Here is a 23549-nt window from a genome sequence, read left to right as displayed (position 1 = left end):
TCTAGAGTTGAGCTGAAATTTTCGTAATTTCGCATTACTATAATTACGCATGCGAAATTTGCGATTACCGATGCGAAATTAGCGTAGCGAAATTGCCATTAAAATCGTAATTGAAAATACCGTAAGCGTAATTTTCAACGCGAAATTTCGCGTTTCGTTCATGCCGAATTTCGCATTAAACGCTACCGTAATTTCGCGTTAAACCGTAACGCTCCGTATAATATAAAAAAGCCGCCGACTTTAAGGGTTAATAGCAAAGCCCCCTTAAATGCTAAGAGCCTCAAATTTGGAGAATATGTTAAGGAGATCAGGAGGAATAAGAGGAAAAATTTTTTTTTCAAAAAGACCTTATAGTTTTTGAGAAAATCGATGTTAAAGTTTCAAAGGAAAAATGTAAACATTTAAAAACCCGCCGACTTTAACGGTTAATAGCAAAGCCTGCTTAAAGTTTAGGAACACCAAATTCCCAGGGTATATTAAGGGGATCAGTGGGAATAAGAGGAAAAATTTTTTTTTCAAAAAGACCTTATAATTTTTGAGAAAATCGATTTTTAAGTTTCAAGGGCGAAAATGTCTTTTAAATGCGGAAAATGTCAGTTTTTTTTGCACAGGTAACAATAGTGTATTATTTTCATAGATTCCCCCAAGTGGGAAGAGTTTTACTTACTTCGTTCTGAGTGTGGGAAATATAAAAAAAAAACGACGTGGGGTCCCCCCTCCCAGACCTCTTTAACCCCTTGTCCCCCATGCAGGCTGGGATAGCCAGAATGCGGAGCACCGGCCGCGTGGGGCTCCGCACCCTGACTATACCAGCCCGCATGGTCCATGGATTGGGGGGTCTCGGAAGGGGAGGGGCAGCCAAGCTTTCCCCTCCCCCTCCGAGCCCTTGTCCAATCCGAGGACAAGGGGCTCTTCTCCACCTCCGATGGGCGGTGGAGGTGGAGGCCGCGATTTCCTGGGTGGGGGGTTCATGGTGGAATCTGGGAGTCCCCTTTAAAAAGGGGTCCCCCAGATGCCCACCCCCCTCCCAGGAGAAATGAGTATAGAGGTACTTGTAGTACCCCTTACCCATTTCCTTTAAGAGTTAAAAGTAAATAAACACACAAACACATAGAAAAAGTATTTTAATTGAACAAAAAACATAACCACGAAAAAAGTCCTTTAATATTCTTAATTAACCATTAATACTTACCTGTCCCTTTAAATAAATGATCCCACGCAATATCCTCGGAAATGTTCTATCAGTTACAATGTAACAAAGTTATTACAATATAACAACTTTGTTACATTGTAACTACGCCGCACCCGACGTCACTCACCGCCGCCGCCGCCGCCGCGTCTGCGCTGCAGGACCCGAGCTCTGAGCTATAGCTCAGAGCTCTCAAAAGCATCTTTGTATTTGGGCTCCAAGGAGCCCCATTGGTCCTTAGCAGACCAATGGGGTTCCTTCTGATTTGAAGGAACCCCATTGGTCTGCTAAGGACCAATGGGGCTCCTTGGAGCCCAAATACAAAGATGCTTCTCAGAGCTCTGAGCTATATAGCTCAGAGCTCTGTCGGGTCCGTGCAGGACGCTAAGTCCCCGCCGGCTCCGCTGCCCTCCCCGCCTCTCCCACATGTCACCCACATGTCACCCACATGTGGGTGACATGTGGGTGACAGATGTGGGCGGGGTGGACAGCGGGAGCTGCGGGGACTTAGCGTCCTGCACGGACGCGTATGCGGCGGCTGAGCGGTGAGTGGCGTCGGGTGCGGCGTAGTTACAATGTAACAAAGTTGTTACATAATAACTTTGTTACATTGTAACTGATAGAACATTTCCGAGGATATTGCGTGGGATCATTTATTTAAAGGGACAGGTAAGTATTAATGGTTAATTAAGAATATTAAAGGACTTTTTTCGTGGTTATGTTTTTTGTTCAATTAAAATACTTTTTCTATGTGTTTGTGTGTTTATTTACTTTTAACTCTTAAAGGAAATGGGTAAGGGGTACTACAAGTACCTCTATACTCATTTCTCCTGGGAGGGGGGTGGGCATCTGGGGGACCCCTTTTTAAAGGGGACTCCCAGATTCCACCATGAACCCCCCACCCAGGAAATCGCGGCCTCCACCTCCACCGCCCATCGGAGGTGGAGAAGAGCCCCTTGTCCTTGGATTGGACAAGGGCTCGGAGGGGGAGGGGAAAGCTTGGCTGCCCCTCCCCTTCCGAGACCCCCCAATCCATGGACCATGCGGGCTGGTATAGTCAGGGTGCGGAGCCCCACGCGGCCGGTGCTCCGCATTCTGGCTATCCCAGCCTGCATGGGGGACAAGGGGTTAAAGAGGTCTGGGAGGGGGGACCCCACGTCGTTTTTTTTTTATATTTCCCACACTCAGAACGAAGTAAGTAAAACTCTTCCCACTTGGGGGAATCTATGAAAATAATACACTATTGTTACCTGTGCAAAAAAAACTGACATTTTCCGCATTTAAAAGACATTTTCGCCCTTGAAACTTAAAAATCGATTTTCTCAAAAACTATAAGGTCTTTTTGAAAAAAAATTTTTTCCTCTTATTCCCACTGATCCCCTTAATATACCCTGGGAATTTGGTGTTCCTAAACTTTAAGCAGGCTTTGCTATTAACCGTTAAAGTCGGCGGGTTTTTAAATGTTTACATTTTTCCTTTGAAACTTTAACATCGATTTTCTTAAAAACTATAAGGTCTTTTTGAAAAAATTTTTTTTCCTCTTATTCCTCCTGATCTCCTTAATATACCCTGGGAATTTGGTGTTCCTAAACTTTAAGCAGGCTTTGCTATTAACCGTTAAAGTCGGCGGGTTTTTAAATGTTTACATTTTTCCTTTGAAACTTTAACATCGATTTTCTCAAAAACTATAAGGTCTTTTTGAAAAAAAAATTTTTCCTCTTATTCCTCCTGATCTCCTTAATATATTCTCCAAATTTGAGGCTCTTAGCATTTAAGGGGGCTTTGCTATTAACCCTTAAAGTCGGCGGCTTTTTTATATTATACGGAGCGTTACGGTTTAACGCGAAATTACGGTAGCGTTTAATGCGAAATTACGGCATGATACGACTGTAATGCGAAAATTACACGAAAATTACGCTTACGCGAAATTTCGCGAAATCCTTCTTCATTACGATTATGTACTTACGGCCATAATCGTAATTACACTAATTACGCGAAATTTCGCAAAATCGTAATTAGGTCATTACGCTCATCTCTATGTGCGTTTACTGGGGAAACGCTGTCACTTATTATGTGCGTTTACTGGGGAAACGCTGTCTCTTATTATGTGCGTTTACTGGGGAAATGCTGTCTCTTATTATGTGCGTTTACTGGTGAAAAGCTGTCTCTTATGTGCGTTTACTGGTGAAAAGCTGTCTCTTATTATGTGCGTTTACTGGTGAAAAGCTGTCTCTTATTATGTGCGTTTACTGGTGAAAAGCTGTCTCTTATTATGTGCGTTTACTGGTTAAAAGCTGTCACTTTTTATGTGCGTTTACTGGTGAAAAGCTGTCTCTTATTATGTGCGTTTACTGGTGAAAAGATGTCTCTTATTATGTGCGTTTACTGGTGAAAAGCTGTCTCTTATTATGTGCGTTTACTGGTGAAAAGCTGTCTCTTGTTATGTGCGTTTACTGGTGAAAAGCTCTCTCTTATTATGTGCGTTTACTGGTGAAAAGCTGTCTCTTATTATGTTCGTTTACTTGGGAAACGCTGTCTCTTATGTGCGTTTACTGGGGAAAAGCTGTCTCTCATTATGTGCGTTTACTGGGGAAACGCTGTCTCTTATTATGTGCATTTACTGGGGAAACGCTGTCTCTCATTATGTGCATTTACTTCATATTTTTTTATGTAACTACATTAGCTAGTATAACTACATTAGTTAGCCCCACCCACATGACATCATGGCCACGAACATGTTGCCCCCTAACCATTTTTGACTGCCCCCTCATATGTGCCAGTCTAGAACCGGCCCTGTACCCTGCCTACATATACTGGGCACATATACCCCTGGCTACCTGTTCTGGGGACATCTCTACCCCTGGCCACCTGTTCTGGGGACATCTATACCCCTGGCTACCTGTTCTGGGGACATCTCATGAAAAGCTGTCTCTTATTATGTGCGTTTACTGGTGAAAAGCTGTCTCTTATTATGTGCGTTTACTGGTGAAAAGCTGTCTCTTATTATGTGCGTTTACTGGTTAAAAGCTGTCACTTTTTATGTGCGTTTACTGGTGAAAAGCTGTCTCTTATTATGTGCGTTTACTGGTGAAAAGATGTCTCTTATTATGTGCGTTTACTGGTGAAAAGCTGTCTCTTATTATGTGCGTTTACTGGTGAAAAGCTGTCTCTTGTTATGTGCGTTTACTGGTGAAAAGCTCTCTCTTATTATGTGCGTTTACTGGTGAAAAGCTGTCTCTTATTATGTTCGTTTACTTGGGAAACGCTGTCTCTTATGTGCGTTTACTGGGGAAACGCTGTCTCTCATTATGTGCGTTTACTGGGGAAACGCTGTCTCTTATTATGTGCATTTACTGGGGAAACGCTGTCTCTCATTATGTGCATTTACTTCATATTTTTTTATGTAACTACATTAGCTAGTATAACTACATTAGTTAGCCCCACCCACATGACATCATGGCCACGAACATGTTGCCCCCTAACCATTTTTGACTGCCCCCTCATATGTGCCAGTCTAGAACCGGCCCTGTACCCTGCCTACATATACTGGGCACATATACCCCTGGCTACCTGTTCTGGGGACATCTCTACCCCTGGCCACCTGTTCTGGGGACATCTATACCCCTGGCTACCTGTTCTGGGGACATCTCTACCCCTGGCCACCTGTTCTGGGGACATCTCTACCCCTGGCCACCTGTTCTGGGGACATCTCTACCCCTGGCCACCTGTTCTGGGGACATCTCTACCCCTGGCCACCTGTTCTGGGGACATCTCTACCCCTGGCCACCTGTTCTGGGGACATCTCTACCCCTGGCCACCTGTTCTGGGGACACCTATAGACCTGGCTACTTATACTGCACTTAGAGGGTTGTGGGACTGTTGGGGTGGAGGGTCCTGAAGGAATGTTTGGGTGGGAGGTCCGTGGGGTTGGAAGGTTGTGGGGGGGGGGCCATAAAATTTTTTTGCTATGGGGCCCAGTCATTTCTTGCTACGCCCCTGCCATAGCCCCTCTCCTCTTTGCAGCATCTTCTATAACAGCATCGCGTCCCATGGCTGCTGTAAGCAATGGAGGGGAACGGGACAGCGGCTTTCTGTAGCGGCGATATGCATCGCATTACCATGGGAACCGCTGCCCTGCTTCCTTCCCTTCCTTACAGCAGCCGTAGGACGCGATGCTGTAATTGAAGATGCTGCAAAGAGGAGAAGGGCTATGGGGAATATAAGAAAGGAAGCGGCCGCCAGCTCATAAGGTAACAGGAGCGGCGGCCGCGGGGGGAGAGGGGGAAAGGCCAGACCCGCTGCGGCCCAGCGGAAAACTGCCCATGGACCAGCAGTGGGCCACGGCCCGGTGGTTGGAGACACCTGGTTTAAAGTCCAACCATTGCTAAATTCATATAATTTTGGATCCACCTGTGACCACACCCACATTCTAGTCCATGGCCATGCCTATTTTTATTACTTTTTTCCTAATCGCTATTATTAATAGAAGGTCGTAAAAGGGAATCGTTTAGACTAGTTTAGGATTAGGCCATCTGCTCATGGGGGATTCTCAGTATTTCCTTTATCCTTTAACTAAGTACAGTCTGGGAGGGATCTATATAAGATGCCTGCCATACCTCCCAACTCACTGCACACTTTTCTGGCAGCTGGACTAAGGCCCCGTTCACATCACAAACGCGGATGGCCATGCGTGCGGAACGTGTGCGGACCGCAACGCGTACGAACGCACGCCATCCGCGTTTGTGTGCGTTGCGTGGCTGATCCCATCACTGAAAAGTGAATGGGACAGCCATGCGTTTTTACAAAAAATGCATGCAGCATGCGTTCCCGGACCGCACAGGTCCGGAACGCATGCAGTGTGAACATCAGACATTGCACTCTATGCAATGTCTGATGTCGTGCGTGTCGGCCACCTGCACGCGTTTCCAAAACGCGGCTGGAAACGCGTGCAGTGTGAACGGGGCCTAAGCAACTAGCATTCAGTAAGTTCTTTTGAAAATAAAGAAAAAACTGAGAATCCCCCATGAGGAGATGGACTGGTCCAAAACCAGTCCCTAATTAAGATGACAGCAACATAGGAAAATAAAGTAATTTAAAGAGAACCCGAGGTGTGTTTAAAGAATGTTATCTGCATACAGAGGCTGGGTCTGCTTATATTGCCCAGCCTCTGTTGCTATCCCAAATCCCCTAAGGTCCCCCTGCACTCTGCAATCCCTCATAAATCACAGCCACACTGCTGACAAACAGCTTGTCAGAGCTGGCTGTGTTTATCTCTATAGTGTCAGTCTGCTGCTCTCCCCGCCTCCTGCAGAACTCCGGTCCCCGCCTGCATCCCTTCCCTCTCTGCTGATTGGAGGGAAGGGACAGGGGCAGGGACTGGAGCTATACAGGAGGTGGGGAAGCAGCCAAGACTGACACTACAAATGTAAACACAGCCTCACAGCATGGCTGTGATTTATGAGGGATTGCAGAGTGCAGGGGGACCTTAGGGGGGTTTGGGATAGCAACAGAGGCTGGGCAATATAAGCAGACCCAGCCTCTGTATGCAGATAACATTCTTTAAACACACCTCGGGTTCTCTTTAAAGTGTATTTAACTCTGGGACATCCTGTGCAGCTTTTTGAACTGGCCACTAGAGCTCCAGGCTCACTGCGGTCACTTGATAGTCAGACTGGAGCTCTAGCAGCCAGTTCAGAAACTTTACAGGACACTAGAAGAAGCAAGCTGGAGCGAGCAAACTCTGCAGCACAAGCACACATAACGTGGGCCTCTTCATGAGGTGGCAACAGCGGCACATGGGGGAATCAGCCAATGAGCAGGTTGTAGCTTTTGAGGGGGGGTGGGTCATATGCATGAGAGGGCTTATCCGTGTGCATGGCCGGATTTACCATAAGGCACGTGTATACAGGCGCCTGATGATAGAAAGGCGGCTCACTCTGCTCCTCCTTCTCTATGCAACTTGATACTGAGGGTACCTCTGGCTACCTAATAATAAGGGACACCTGTAGCTACTTATGAAGGGAAGTAGGGGAGAGGTGACAGCAGGGCCAGCCAGCACTTGCAGTGCAGTTTGGAGGGGTTTGGAAGTTCGTGGAGGGGGAAGTCTAGGGTGCCAGCCCAGGACATCGGTGCCTATAGGCTCCTGCGATGTAAATCCGGACCTGTCCATGTGTGTATGTATGGTATGTATTTTACATTTCAAAATTTTCCATGATTGTGGTCCCTTATTATAATGATATAGACTAGGGATGGCCCTGTCTAGGAGAACTCATGGAGAAGCATGTGATCAGTTTGATCAGATGATAGATTTGTAAGATTCTGATTTGCTAGTCCTGATCATGTGTTAAACCAGGAAGTCATCACATCAAATCAGAACCTTACAAATCTATCAGCTGACCAAACTGATCACATAATTCTCCATGAGTTCTCCTAGGCAGGGCAATCCCTAATATAAACCCCTCTGGAAGCTCTGGATTCTTTAATACCCCAGTTATAGTAGACCTTACAACAGGAAGCTCTGGGAAATCTCAGTATATTCTTAGAATATCTGAATATTTCATCCAGAACACTGAGTTGGGATTTCCCTGTAAGTGTAACGTTTTTCCTCACACGTTGCAACAAATGGTTGACTGATTTCTAAGGGTAGTCAGGGCAGTATCTGTTTTCACTTTTTAATGTAAACACACATGTATTTTCCCACAATGTGTTTATATACATGTCACTTTCCGAAAGTATCATGTGGGCTTACTGAACTTAATGTTTTGTTTTTATTTTTATTACCTTATTTCTCAGATATTTATCAGCTAAGTTCCATGTCACGTGCATCCTGTGATTTAATAAACTGATCCCCCAACACATTCATACCACCTACCTGAAATTGAGTAACTGTCCTTTGTGCTTCCAAAACAGCTGTGGTGTACATGCAAAATGGACTCCAGGAAACAGTGGCGGCCAGAGTATAATTACCGAAATACCGGTATTGTGGAGAACTTGTTAGGATATTAGCATATTAGTAAATTTTAGCGATATTTTACTATCGCTAAACCTAACCCTATGCTCACACATAGCCCTTCCTGTACTACCTAACCCTAGCAATCCCCCCTGCCAATGCCTAACCCTAACCAACTCTTGACCACTGCCTAAGTGTCCTTTTACACTTAATGTGTTAGTATGCGTTAGTACGTGTTTTTTCCGTAGCAGTGCATTGTGAAAAGCTTTCAGTTAAAACGCGTATAGTGGGAACTGTGCCATAGGAGAACATGGACATTACTCTGAAAATCAGTTTTCTTTCAGTTATAACTGAAAGCAACCGATTAAAGGGAACCTGAACTGAGTAAAATTATTTAAAATAAACACATGATGTAGCTGCAAATGAATAGTACATACTAACCTCACCATCAGTTCCTCTGAGGCTCACCATTTTCTTCTTACAGTGATCCCTTCCAGTTCTGACAATATTTTGTCAGAACTGAAATATACCAGTTGCTGTCAGTTATATATCAGCAGCTGTCAGCTACAACTTAATGTGCAAGGTAATGTCCATGTTTCCCTATGGTTCAAGTGGGCGATATTACAGTTTAACAGTGTGCTGAAGCTGAAGGAAGCTGTTAGGGGGTAATGGCCCTTTTCAAAATGGAGAACGGAGAATTCCATTGGTCACAGCTTACAAACAGAACAGGACGCAGGAGAGGAGAAAGAGATTGATAAGTAGACTGTGTAAGTAAGACGTGTTTATGTTTATTTTGACTTTTAATTTTCAGTTCAGGTTCTCTTTAAGTGTAAAAGGGTTCTTACCCTAACTGCCCCCCCATGCCTAACCCTGTCCGCCTAATCCGATGCCTATGCCTGAACCCCCCCCCCCCCCCCCCCCCCCCCAGCATTGCCTAACCTTCCAATATACGCGCTACATTCGCTGCAAAGAAATGAAAAATATCAGGCACTGCCACTGAAGGAGTTTGGGTGTCGCCATAGGCACCCACTGCAAATTGTGGCTGCAAAGAGAAACTGAGCTGGTTAAAATAGTTTTTTAAAAAAGGTCACAAGCACAGAGTGGTGATTGGCATAAAGAGGGCAGGGGAGAGGTGGGGAACAGGCAGAGGAGAGCTAGAGCAAGGCTCTTAGAGGCGGGAAAGGGGTGTTATGCAGGAGTTCCTCTTCTGCAAGGGACGCCCCTTCCCCATTAGTCTGGCGACAAGCTGCTTGTCTCCATATTCGGGGACTGGCTAGCGCAGCATGGAGGGGCTCTCAGTGGAGCAGAGGGCTAGTGTTGGGCGAACATCCAGATGTTCGGGTTCGGGCCGAACAGGCCGAACATGGCCGCGATGTTCGGGTGTTCGACCCGAACTCCGAACATAATGGAAGTCAATGGGGACCCGAACTTTTGTGGTTTGTAAAGCCTCCTTACATGCTACATACCCCAAATTTACAGGGTATGTGCACCTTGGGAGTGGGTACAAGAGGAAAAATTTTTTTAGCAAAAAGAGCTTATAGTTTTTGAGAAAATCGATTTTAAAGTTTCAAAGGGAAAACTGTCTTTTAAATGCGGGAAATGTCTGTTTTCTTTGCACAGGTAACATGCTTTTTGTCGGCATGCAGTCATAAATGTAATACATATAAGAGGTTCCAGGAAAAGGGACCGGTAATGCTAACCCAGCAGCAGCACACGTGATGGAACAGGAGGAGGGTGGCGCAGGAGGAGAAGGCCACGCTTTGAGACACAACAACCCAGGCCTTGCATGAGGACAAGAAGCGTGCGGATAGCATGCTTTGTACCACCATGCAGTCATAAATGTAATAAAGATAAGTGGTTCAATAAACAGGGACCACGCGGCAACGCTAACCCAGCAGCAGCACACGTGATGGAACAGGAGGAGGCGCAGGAGGAGAAGGCCACGCTTTGTGAGACACAACAACCCAGGCCTTGCATGAGGACAAAAAGCGTGCGGATAGCATGCTTTGTACCGCCATGTAGTCATAAATGTAATAAAGATAAGAGGTTCAATAAACAGGGACCACGCGGCAACGCTAACCCAGCAGCAGCAGCACACGTGATGGAACAGGAGGAGGCGCAGGAGGAGAAGGCCACGCTTTGTGAGACACAACAACCCAGGCCTTGCATGAGGACAAAAAGCGTGCGGATAGCATGCTTTGTACCGCCATGTAGTCATAAATGTAATAAAGATAAGAGGTTCCATAAACAGGGACCGGCAACGGTAACCCAGCAGCAGCAGCAGCAGCAGCAGCACACGTGATGGAACAGGAGGAGGCGCAGGAGGAGAAGGCCACGCTTTGTGAGACACAACAACCCAGGCCTTGCATGAGGACAAAAAGCGTGCGGATATAGCAGCAATGCTTTTTGCCGCCATGCAGTCATAAATGTAATACAGATGAGAGGTTCAATAAACAGGGACCGGAAACGCTAAACCATCCCAGATGTTCATCGGTCATGTTACTTGGTTGGGGTCCAGGAGTGTTGCGTAGTCGTTTCCAATACAGGATTGATTCATTTTAATTTGAGTCAGACGGTCTGCATTTTCTGTGGAGAGGCGGATACGCCGATCTGTGATGATGCCTCCGGCAGCACTGAAACAGCGTTCCGACATAACGCTGGCTGCCGGGCAAGCCAGCACCTCTATTGCGTACATTGCCAGTTCGTGCCAGGTGTCTAGCTTCATGCCCGGTTTCAGGTCCAGCGGTGCCAGCCACAAATCCGTCTGTTCCTTTATTCCCCTCCAAATTTCCTCCCCTGTGTGCTGCTTATCCCCAAGGCAGATCAGCTTCAGCAACGCTTGCTGACGCATGCCAACAGCTGTGCTGCACTGCTTCCACGATCCTACTGCTGCTGGTGCTGGGTTAGCATTTCCGGATGAGGTACAGCTTTGAGATGCGTTGGAGGAGAAGGAGTCAGAGAGGTAGGTGCTGCTGTTGTTATCCAGCTGTTTGCGGCGTGGGCAACACCCGCGCCGTAGCAGGTGAGGAATCGCTGCCAGGCTCCACAAGGTTCACCCAGTGCGCGGTAAGGGAGATGTATCGACCCTGGCCGAACGCACTCGTCCAGGTGTCAGTGGTGAGGTGAACCTTGCAGGCAACGGCATTCTTCAAGCTTCGGGTTATTTAGCTGACCACGTGCTCATGCAACTCAGGCACTGCAGAGCGCGCAAAGTGGTAGCGGCTGGGAACCACGTAACGTGGGATGGCCACTGACATCATGCCCTTGAAGCTGTTTGTCTCCACCACTCGATATGGCAGCATTTCGCAGGCCAGAAGCTTGGCTATGCTGGCTGGCTGTTACTGCCACGGCCCGGGGGTCATTTGCTGGCAATTTCCTCTTGTGCTCAAACATCTCAGAGACAGACAACTCAACCGTAGCGCTGCACACCGAAGGGCTGTTGGTTGTTGTGTTTGATGAACACTGGGAGACCTCAAGAGCACTAGTCCGGAAAGTGACAGTGTCAGCATCGTCTGATGTTTGTGAATGTTGTGAACCACGCAATGGCTGGGCTACTGCTGCTGCTGAGGCGGGTCTGGTGGTGAGTCTGGTGAACCCAAGGGAGGCAGTGTTGCTGGTGGTACCCTGTCCTGCCGCGTTTGCCCACAGAGTGGGATGTTTGGATAGAATGTGGCGGCTCATGCTGGTGGTGGAGAGGTTGTTAATACTTTTCCCCCTGCCCAGGCGGGTCTTGCACACCTTGCAAATCGCCATGGTAACATCCTCAGTGCAGTCTTCAAAGAAAGCCCAGACTTTAACTGGCTGAGGACTCGGACCTCGTGCGTGATGTGCTGGTGCTGCTTAACCCACTGCTGGACGCTTGAGAGGTCATCCAAGTAATTATCTGGTCCTGTTCTTTTGGATCTGTGAGGGTTGTTGTCCTGGACAACATGGGCAGTATTGAGTGGGTTTTCTTGGGTGCTCCCCTGTGGCCTGTACGTGAACCGTAAGGGGAAACACCTCTTCCCTTGCCCCTCCCTCTTTCACCGGATTTCTTCCTCATTTCACTTATCCTTAAAGTACATGCTGACTGGCAGCAGTACAGTGGCAGTACAGAAATGCTATACAGTGGTGGGTGAGCGGTGTACCACTATTGTCAGCAGCGACACAGAGCACAATGCTATACAGTGGCGGGTGAGCGGTGTACTACTGTTCCCAGCAGACACAGAGTGGAAGTAAACACAATGCTATATAGTGTGGCTGAGCCGTGTACACAGAGTGGCATTAAACACAATGCTATATAGTCTGCTATATAGTCACCCCGAACAGGGTGATGTTCTGCAGAACCCGAACAGTGGCAAACACTGTTCGCCCAACACTACTGGGAGGGAACGCAGATTTTAGTACCTAAACACACGATACAACATGTTTTCCGGGGTCGGACTCTGAGGCACATACAGATGGTCCCGATCATCATCCTCATCATACAACTCTTCTCCTGAGTCTGACCCACCCACCACCTCTGCCACCCCAACATCCCCAGACACAGACCCCTCATCGTCCTCAACATTAACTTGGGATGCTGGCCTGAGCCAGACCTCCTCCTCCACATTAGGCCCCATCATCTCCTCAATGGCAGCCCTCATTAATCGCTCTGGCGACGGACCGATGGACACAACGTTCTCCTCCGGGGAGGGCTGCTGCTGACCACTGGCTGCTGGGGTGGATGTTATAGCTTGCGTGGGGCGTTGGCTGTTGCTGTTGCTGGGAGTGCTGCTCACAGCGGAGGTCTCTGGGGAACTCATGTTGAGCTCATATAGTGGTTGACGGTGAGTGGAGTATTACTGATCCCAGCAATATACACACTGACTGGCAGAGTACGCAATGCTATATAGTGTGGCTGAGCGGTGTACACAGAGTGGCAGTAAACACAATGCTATATAGTCTGGCTGAGCGAGCGGTGTACTACTGTTCCCAGCAGAATCAGAGTGGCAGTAAACAATGGTATATAGTCTGGCATACAACTCTTCTCCTGAGTCTGACCCACCCACCACCTCTGCCACCCCAACATCCCCAGACACAGACCCCTCATCGTCCTCAACATTAACTTGGGATGCTGGCCTGAGCCAGACCTCCTCCTCCACATCAGGCCCCATCATCTCCTCAATGGCAGCCCTCATTAATCGCTCTGGCGACGGACTGATGGACACAACGTTCTCCTCCGGGGAGGGCTGCTGCTGACCACTGGCTGCTGGGGTGGATGTTATAGCTTGCGTGGGGCGTTGGCTGTTGCTGTTGTTGGGAGTGCTGCTCACAGCGGAGGTCTCTGGGGAACTCATGTTGAGCTCATATAGTGGTTGACGGTGAGTGGAGTATTACTGATCCCAGCAATATACACACTGACTGGCAGAGTACGCAATGCTATATAGTGTGGCTGAGCGGTGTACACAGAGTGGCAGTAAACACAATGCTATATAGTCTGGCTGAGCGAGCGGTGTACTACTGTTCCCAGCAGAATCAGAGTGGCAGTAAACAATGGTATATAGTCTGGCTGAGCGGTGTACACAGAGTGTCAGTAAACAATGGTATATAGTCTGGCTGAGCGAGCGGTGTACTACTGTTCCCAGCAGAATCAGAGTGGCAGTAAACAATGGTATATAGTCTGGCTGAGCGGTGTACACAGAGTGTCAGTAAACAATGGTATATAGTCTGGCTGAGCGGTGTACACACAATGCTATATAGTCTGCTATATAGTGTCAGTAAACAATGGTATATAGTCTGGCTGAGCGAGCGGTGTACTACTGTTCCCAGCAGAATCAGAGTGGCAGTAAACAATGGTATATAGTCTGGCTGAGCGGTGTACACAGAGTTTCAGTAAACAATGGTATATAGTCTGGCTGAGCGGTGTACACAGAGTGTCAGTAAACAATGGTATATAGTCTGGCTGAGCGGTGTACACAGAGTGGCAGTAAACACAATGCTATATAGTCTGGCTGAGCGAGCGGTGTACTACTGTTCCCAGCAGAATCAGAGTGGCAGTAAACAATGGTATATAGTCTGGCTGAGCGGTGTACACAGAGTGTCAGTAAACAATGGTATATAGTCTGGCTGAGCGGTGTACACAGAGTGTCAGTAAACAATGGTATATAGTCTGGCTGAGCGGTGTACACAGAGTGGCAGTAAACACAATGCTATATACTCTGGCTGAGCGAGCGGTGTACTACTGTTCCCAGCAGACACAGAACAGTAAACAGAATGCTATATAGTGTGGCTGAGCGAGCGGTGTACCACTATTCCCAGCAGACACAGAACAGTGAACAGAATGCTATATAGTGTGGATGAGCGAGCGGTGTACCACTATTCCCAGCAGACACAGAACAGTAAACAGAATGCTATATAGTGTGGCTGAGCGAGCGGTGTACCACTATTCCCAGCAGACACAGAACAGTGAACAGAATGCTATATAGTGTGGCTGAGCGAGCGGTGTACCACTATTCCCAGCAGACACAGAACAGTAAACAGAATGCTATATAGTGTGGCTGAGCGAGCGGTGTACCACTATTCCCAGCAGACACAGAACAGTAAACAGAATGCTATATAGTGTGGCTGAGCGAGCGGTGTACCACTATTCCAAGCAGACACAGAACAGTGAACAGAATGCTATATAGTGTGGCTGAGCGAGCGGTGTACCACTATTCCCAGCAGACACAGAGTGGCAGTAAACAGAATGCTATATAGTGTGGCTGAGCGAGGTACACAGAGTGGCAGTAAACAGAATGCTATATAGTGTGGCTGAGCAAGCGGTGTACTACTATTCCCAGCAGACACAGAGTGGCAGTAAACAGAATGCTATATAGTGTGGCTGAGCGAGGTACACAGAGTGGCAGTAAACAGAATGCTATATAGTGTGGCTGAGCAAGCGGTGTACTACTGTTCCCAGCAGTGACACAATGACAGGGGGGACCCTGGCTAGCGTGGCAGGAGCGCGAACTACCCTGCCTGCCTACCCAAAGCTAAACCCACAGACAAATGGCGGAGATATGACGTGGTTCGGGTATTTATTTACCCGAACCACGTGACCGTTCGGCCAATCAGAGCGCGTTCGGGTCCGAACCACGTGACCCGTTCGGCCAATCACAGCGCTAGCCGAACGTTCGGGGAACGTTCGGCCATGCGCTCTTAGTTCGGCCATATGGCCGAACGGTTTGGCCGAGCACCGTCAGGTGTTCGGCCGAACTCGAACATCACCCGAACAGGGTGATGTTCTGCAGAACCCGAACAGTGGCGAACACTGTTCGCCCAACACTACAGAGGGCACACAAAAGCATGTCCTTCAGATGCAAACATGCCTCTGTTCAGTGTTTCCTTTTTATGACTTTAAAATCCACATCGGGTACACTTTAAGGGAAAATTTCGGCACTGGAGTTGCTTGATAAAATAACAAGTCCCAGGGCTGTCCACTATGCAAGCAATGCTACAAATTCCCCCTTATAGCTGAAATTTATGGGTGCCTGCAGCGGTGCCAAAACTTCCCATATGGATTACACACTCTCTTCTCAGGGTCACTTTCAGGCTTTGAATGCTAGAAGTGTACAGCAAAATAATGTACTGTGGTCTCTTGTGGTTGCAGATCCTGCAGATGGAAAACCAGGTTCCCTTACTGCGAGAGAAGCGTGCAGGTAAAAAGCTGTTATATGTTATCATGAGGACACATGGAATGGATCAGTAAAGTTAGCTTGTGAATTGACTCAGAAGAAAGGACATCATGGTTTCAGCAATGACTGTGGAAGTTCATGGTTAACTCTTGCCACAGATGGTGTTTATGCAGGTCCACCATGCAATTGCTGCTAGAATCCATAACATCAGCTCACTGGTTTATTACTGCTTTAGTGAGGTATATGTATCATTTCACAACTTTCTTCACAATTGCCTTTGATGACAGTTCCTGGTTAGTATGGACAATGTTTACAGTTATAAAATTTGCTTGTATAAGAAGACATGAGAAGGCAGCAGAAGCAGCCTTTGTTTGTGCAAGAAGCTTAAGGCTACTTACACACCAGGACGTTGCGTTAGAGGGGACGTTAAGGTCGCATAACGTGCCCCTAACGCAACGCATGGTGGTGCGGGAGAGGACGTTAGAGTGAGCCGCGTTAGGTGGCTCTATCCGCATAAGGTCTACCAGAGTGGTGCTGATTTGCCGGCGGGACCTCGTGATGCGGAGTGAGACACTCCGCATCACGTGGTCCCACCGGCCAATCAGCAGCCGCCAGTGCAGTGCATATTAAGTAGCCATGTGCGCGGCTACTGTAGCGGCATCTCCCCGCCTCCTCTCGCCCCCCACTGAGCATGTGCAAACAGTCTAACGCGGCTTAAGCCGCTCAGAACGCACAGTACGCTGCACTTTGCCCGAACGTGCAGCGTTACTGTGTAACGCAACGTGGGCAGTGTGAACAGCCTCATTGACTTTGTAGTGCTGTGTGGTGGGCTGCGTTACAGGCTGCACTAACGTGCGCCTGTAACGTCCTGGTGTGTAAGTAGCCTAACCGGTGTGTTACAGGCTTGAAGGATCACTTGGTGAGCCCCTCAGTTTACTATTACCAACATTTCCTGTGAGCTCAGAGATGCCCCGCCCACAGGAGAAAGCAGAGGGAGGAGGTGGTCGAGGTCAGGTGATTGCTCTGTGCAGAGGATGAAACCTCCACTCACCATACTTTGTGCACAGATCTCTAGGTCATGGGACTGACATTTCCAAAGCAAATTTTTCTGGAACAGCTGTATCAAAGACAAAAATTGCATGATTAATTGCATAGTCCTCTATTCACCTTATGCTATCAATAACAATTCTGGGATAGTGAACAACGACTTTACGATGTCAATCATGTTTTAACTTGTTTTCACAGTAGGGAGTAGTGGTAGTGAATGAGATGCTAATAGTTCCAAGATGATACCAACATTATGCAAAATTTATGCAGCTTAGAAATGAGCCAATCAAATTCCGTAGCGTTTTGACCAGCCCTATGTATAAGCATTTCAAAATGCTTCAATATGCCTCAAATGCATTTCAAAGCATCTTTAACCACTTTTGAACCACATTGATTGAAAACTATGCCCTGTTTGGGACCTGTTATCCTGCAATGGAATAGATTTAAATTTCAATCTCCGCGCCGCTGGCTCCCGCCGATCTCCCATCCCTGTAGCCCACTCGCCCTGCCATTGACATGACAGTAGAGCCCCGTTTGCCGGTCAGGAGCTGATTTCATTGGCTCCTAACCCTGCGATCACTGTGAGCAGGAGCCGATTAAATCTGCTCCCGACTGGCACACGGAGCTTTGCTGTCATAGCGACGGCAGGGCGAGTGGGCTTCAGGGACGGTTGAGCTGCGTGAACAACGAGTGCAGTGGGTCCATGCCACGAGACGTCAGCAAGCTCATTTTTGGTACCACCAGTCTCTGGTCCTTAAAGTGAGTGTCCAAGCTCGTAAAAAAAAAAAAAGATCCACCTCCCTGGGGCTTCCTCCAGCCTGTGGCAGCCGTCCTGTGCCCTCGCCGCAGCTTTGGAGGCTCCTGGGCTTCTCCTCTGGCGTAGCCGACCTTGCCAGGTCTGGTTCTGGGTCGGCGTCTTCTGCACTCCACCGCGCGGGTCACGTGGTCCGTCCGACGTCATCAGGACGGTACTGTGCCTGCCCGGTACAGTCCTGATGACGTCGGCCGGAGCATGTGACCCGCGCCGTGGAGCGCAGAGAAGGCCGACCCGGAACCCGACCTGGCGAGGTCGGCTGCACCAGGGGAGAAGACGGGGAGCCTCCGGAGCTGCGGCGAGGGCACAGGACGGCTGCCACCGGCTGGAGAAAGCCCCAGGTAAGTGGTTCTTTTTTTTTACGAGCTTGGATGTTTCCTTTAAGGGCCCTTTCACACTAGGGCATTGTGGTGTGGTAAATTAAGTCATGCAAGTCTATGGTATCGCAAGTCTCTTTAAAAAACCTTTGAGAGTCACGCATGCGCGCAGGGGCGTAGCAATAGGCCCTGCAGCGCCTGCGCCCGCGGGGGGGCCCGGCCCCCCCCCCTGGGGCCCGCTCGGGGCTGTTTTTTGGGTGCTGGAGGGGTGGCAGCATGAGGGGAAAGCCTTGCCCACAGTCAGCGGGGAGAGGGGAAGTTCCCCCCTCTCCCTCACCTCGGGGCTCTCCCCTCTGCGCTCCCCTCCAGCTAGTGAACCTGTGTGGGCAGCGAGCAGCAGCGGCGGCAGGATACATACCTTCTTCCTTGCGTTCCATCGCCGCCTTCTCGCTCTAGCGGCTGACGTCACTTCCGGAAGCGGAAGTGACGTCAGCCGCTAGAGCGAGAAGGCGGCGATGGAACGCAAGGAAGAAGGTATGTATCTGCCGCCTCCGCTGCTGCCCGCTGCACACAGACGGTAACTAGCTGGAGGGGAGCGCAGAGGGGAGAGCCCCGAGGTGAGGGAGAGGGGGGAACTTCCCCTCTCCCCGCCGACTGTGGGCAAGGCTTTCCCCTCATGCTGCCACCCCTCCAGCACCCAAAAACCGGCCACGAGCGGGCCCCGGGGGGGGGCGCTCTGAAATTCTGCAGGGGGGCCCGGTGGGGCTTAGTTACGCCCCTGCATGCGCGGAAGTGTATTTTAGAAATACGCTTCCGCACACATCATTGATTGCCCAGCAGGAAGTGAGCATCACTTCCTGTTGGCCGAATTCCAGACAGGGATCCATGAAGGTCTGTTTTTGGCGGGGCAGACTGCACCGCTGCTGCCAAACTGAAGTGTGAAGCCGGCCTAGGGGTCCAGAGACTGCTGGAATGCAAGAAGTTAATATGTACAGTTACTTTTACGGCCCTTCCTACAACTTTGAGATTCTTCAAAATGTTTTACAGTGAACTGTGAGGTAAGTGGATGAGGTCCCAGCAGGGAAAGGGAGTATGTTACTACTGCAACTTATTAATGGGATGGGGAGCAGTATGCTTAATTTGCATTATTACTTTTTGGTAGTGGGAACAAAACATGAGTTTTACAAGGCACTGCCAAAGAGGAAAGCTGTTTTATGGAGGACTTGTTTGCATTAAAAAAGACTTGATTTTGTAAAGTAAATCTCACTGCATGGGCTCAGGATAGCTTTATGAAACCATTGTCTGTGAACATGAAAGTTAAATGTCTACCATGCCAAGAAGAAATACCATGTAAACACAATCCAGAAACACTTCCACCTTCTCTGGGCCTGATCTCATTTAAAATGAACTGCAGTGAAGCAGACAAAACTAACTTATGGTTTGCTTAATCCAAATTGTAAAAAACCTTTTTGAAAATTGTAGATCCTGCATCCTTGAGTGGAGACATATCATCTGGCTTCTCATCGGACATTTATGTAATTCAACGTTGCGACACCCCGTTGTGATTAGTCACCCACAAATGTTAAACTTAACATGAGAATTAGTGTATTATGGGGTCCTGACTGTTCTGAAGTGCACTTGCCCAGAACGCTCCCAACCGCAGCTGCTGTACACAGCCAGACGAGAGAGCGGACATTCAGGGAGCATGGAGACGGACATTCAGGGAGCATGGAGACGGGCATAGCATGCACCAGCCCTGTGCTGTACACAGCCAGACGAGAGTGCGGACATCCAGGGAGCGCAGAGAGGGGCATAGCATGCACCAGCCCTGTGCTGTACACAGCCACACGAGAGAGCGGACATCCAGACAGCGCGGAGAGGGGCAGAGCATGCTCCGGCCCTGTGCTGTACACAGCCAGACGAGAGAGTGGACATCCAGGGAGCGCGGAGAGGGGCAGAGCATGCACCAGTCCCTGTGATGCACACAGCCAGACGAGAGCGCGGACATCCAGAGAGCACGGAGAGGGTCAGAGCATGCACCAGCCCTGTGCTGTACACAGCCAGAAGAGAGCGCGGACATCCAGAGAGCGTGGAGAGGGGCAGAGCATGCACCAGCCCTGTGCTGTACACAGCCAGATGAGAGTGCAGACATCCAGGGAGCGCGGAGAGGGGCAGAGCATGCATCGGCCCTGTGCTGTACACAGCCAGACGAGAGCGCAGACATCCAGGGAGCGTGGAGAGGGGCAGAGCATGCACCAGCCCTTTGCTGTACACAGTCAGACGAGAGCACGGACATCCACAGAGCGCAGAGAGGGGCAGAGCATGCATCGGCCCTTTGCTGTACACAGCCAGACAAGAGAGCGGACATCCAGGGAGCATGGAGAGGGGCAGAGCATGCACCAGCCCTGTGCTGTACACAGCCAGACAAGAGAGCGGACATCCAGAGAGCGCAGAGAGGGGCAGAGCATGCATCGGCCAGGGCCGGCCCGCCCATGAGGCGGGGTGAAACTTTTGCCTCAGGCGGCACTTCTGGGGGGGGAGGCACCCGCCCTTCCGTGGGTGTGGGGGGCCGCCCAAGCTGGAGGGGATACCGGGCAGGAAGGGGGTATTGGGCCTAGCGTCGGGGAGGGGGGTCGGATCTCCCCCTCCCTCACCTGGGTCCCCCGTCCTCTGCTCCCCTCCAGCTTTAAAGAGTTAAGTTGCCGCCGCTATTGTAAGAGGCACGGGCGGGGATCACTCACCTCTTCCGCGTTCCAGCGTGCGCTCCCCGCTCATGCCTCTTACAATACCTCCTTCCTGCCCGATATCCCCTCCAGCTCGGACGGCCACCCACAGCTTGGGGGGGTGGGTGGGCGGCGATTTCTTCAAAGCTTGCCTCAGGCGGCAAAAAGTCTAGGGCCGGGCCTGGCATCGGCCCTTTGTTGTACACAGCCAGACGAGAGCGCGGACATCCAGGGAGCATGGAGAGGGGCAGAGCATGCACCAGCTCTGTGCTGTACACAGCCAGACAAGAGAGCGGACATTCAGGGAGCATGGAGAGGGGCAGAGCATGCTCCGGCCCTGTGCTGTACACAGCCAGACAAGAGAGCGGACATCCAGAGAGCACAGAGAGGGGCAGAGCATGCTCCGGCCCTTTGCTGTACACAGTAGTGTTGGGCGAACACCTAGATGTTCGGGTTCGCGAACGTTCGCCGAACATCGCCGTGATGTTCGGGTGTTCGCGCCGAACTCCGAACATAATGGAAGTCAATCGGGACCCGAACTTACGTGCTTTGTAAAGCTTCCTTACAAGCTACATACCCCAAATTTGCAGGGTATGTGCACCTTGGGAGTGGGTACAAGAGGAAAAAAAAATATTTGAAAAAGAGCTTATAGTTTTTGAGAAAATTGATTGTAAAGTTTCAAAGGAAAAATTGTCTTTTAAATGTGGAAAATGTCATGTTTCTTTGCACAGGTAACATGCTTTTTGTTGCCATGCAGTCATAAATGTAATACAGAGAAGAGGTTCCAGGAAAAGGGACCGGTAACGCTAACCCAGCAGCAGCAGCACACGTGATGGAACAGGAGCAGGCGCAGGAGGAGAAGGCCATGCTTTTTGAGACGCAACCCAGGCCTTGCATGAGGACAAATAGCGTGCGGATATAGCAATGCTTTTTGCCGCCATGCAGTCATAAATGTAATAAAGATGAGAGGTTCAATAAACAGGGACTGGAAACGCTAACCCAGCAGCAGCACACGTGATGGAACAGGAGGAGGCGCAGGAGGAGAGGGCCACGCTTTTTGAGACACAACATCCCAGGCCTTGCATGAGGACAAATAGCGTGCGGATATAGCAATGCTTTTTGCCGCCATGCAGTCATAAAAGTAATAAAGATGAGAGGTTCAATAAACAGGGACCGGCAACGCTAACCCAGCAGCAGCAGCACACGTGATGGAACAGGAGGAGGCGCAGGAGGAGAAGGCCACGCTTTTTGAGACGCAACCCAGGCCTTGCATGAGGACAAAAAGCGTGCGGATATAGCAATGCTTTTTGCCGCCATGCAGTCATAAATGTAATAAAGATGAGAGGTTCAATAAACAGGGACTGGAAACGCTAACCCAGCAGCAGCACACGTGATGGAACAGGAGAAGGCGCAGGAGGAGAAGGCCACGCTTTTTGAGACACAACATCCCAGGCCTTGCATGAGGACAAATAGCGTGCGGATATAGCAATGCTTTTTGCCGCCATGCAGTCATAAATGTAATAAAGATAAGAGGTTCAATAAACAGGGACTGGCAACGCTAACCCAGCAGCAGCAGCAGCAGCACACGTGATGGAACAGGAGGAGGCGCAGGAGGAGAAGGCCACGCTTTTTGAGACGCAACCCAGGCCTTGCATGAGGACAAAAAGCGTGCGGATATAGCAATGCTTTTTGCCGCCATGCAGTCATAAATGTAATAAAGATGAGAGGTTCAATAAACAGGGACTGGAAACGCTAACCCAGCAGAGCAGCACACGTGATGGAACAGGAGGAGGCGCAGGAGGAGAAGGCCACGCTTTTTGAGACACAACATCCCAGGCCGTGCATGAGGACAAATAGCGTGCGGATATAGCAATGCTTTTTGCCGCCATGCAGTCATAAATGTAATAAAGATGAGAGGTTCAATAAACAGGGACCGGCAACGCTAACCCAGCAGCAGCAGCAGCACATGTGATGGAACAGGAGGAGGCGCAGGAGGAGAAGGCCACGCTTTTTGAGACGCAACCCAGGCCTTGCATGAGGACAAAAAGCGTGCGGATATAGCAATGCTTTTTGCCGCCATGCAGTCATAAATGTAATAAAGATGAGAGGTTCAATAAACAGGGACTGGAAACGCTAACCCAGCAGCAGCACATGTGATGGAACAGGAGGAGGCGCAGGAGGAGAAGGCCACGCTTTTTGAGACACAACATCCCAGGCCTTGCATGAGGACAAAAAGCATGCGGATATAGCAATGCTTTTTGCCGCCATGCAGTCATAAATGTAATAAAGATGAGAGGTTCAATAAACAGGGACCGGCAACGCTAACCCATCACAGATGGTCATTGTTCATGTTACTTGGTTGGGGTCCAGGAGTGTTGCATAGTCGTTTCCAATCCAGGATTGATTCATTTTAATTTGAGTCAGACGGTCTGCATTTTCTGTGGAGAGGCGGATACGCCGATCTGTGACGATGCCTCCGGCAGCACTGAAACAGCGTTCTGACATAACGCTGGCTGCCGGGCAAGCCAGCACCTCTATTGTGTACATTGCCAGTTCGTGCCAGGTGTCTAGCTTCGATACCCAATAGTTGAAGGGTGCAGATGGATTGTTCAACACAGCTACGCCATCTGACATGTAGTCCTTGACCATCTTCTCCAGGCGATCGGTGTTGGAGGTGGATCTGCACGCTTGCTGTTCTGTGGGCTGCTGCTGCATGGGTGTCAGAAAATGTTCCCACTCCAAGGACACTGCCGATACCATTCCCTTTTGGGCACTAGCTGCGGCTTGTGTTGTTTGCTGCCCTCCTGGTCGTCCTGGGTTTGCGGAAGTCAGTCTGTCGGCGTACAACTGGCTAGAGGAGGGGGAGGATGTCAATC

General features: G+C 49.5%; 1 protein-coding gene across 4 annotated transcripts in view; it reads left to right on the top strand.

Moving 5' to 3' along the window:
• Positions 1-23549, top strand: part of LOC137570379 (adhesion G protein-coupled receptor F5-like) — a 271619-nt gene that overhangs the window by 36411 nt on the left and 211659 nt on the right. For all 4 annotated transcript variants that reach the window (XM_068279056.1, XM_068279057.1, XM_068279064.1 and 1 more), the window contains exon 3: positions 15748-15796. In XM_068279056.1, the coding sequence (XP_068135157.1) occupies positions 15748-15796 (49 nt within the window). The remainder of the gene's footprint in view (positions 1-15747; positions 15797-23549) is intronic.

This window comes from Hyperolius riggenbachi, chromosome 4, assembly GCF_040937935.1.
Source record: "Hyperolius riggenbachi isolate aHypRig1 chromosome 4, aHypRig1.pri, whole genome shotgun sequence".
NCBI lineage: Eukaryota > Metazoa > Chordata > Amphibia > Anura > Hyperoliidae > Hyperolius > Hyperolius riggenbachi.
Note: the sequence above shows the minus strand (reverse complement) of the source record. Positions and strands in the feature narration are given on the sequence as shown.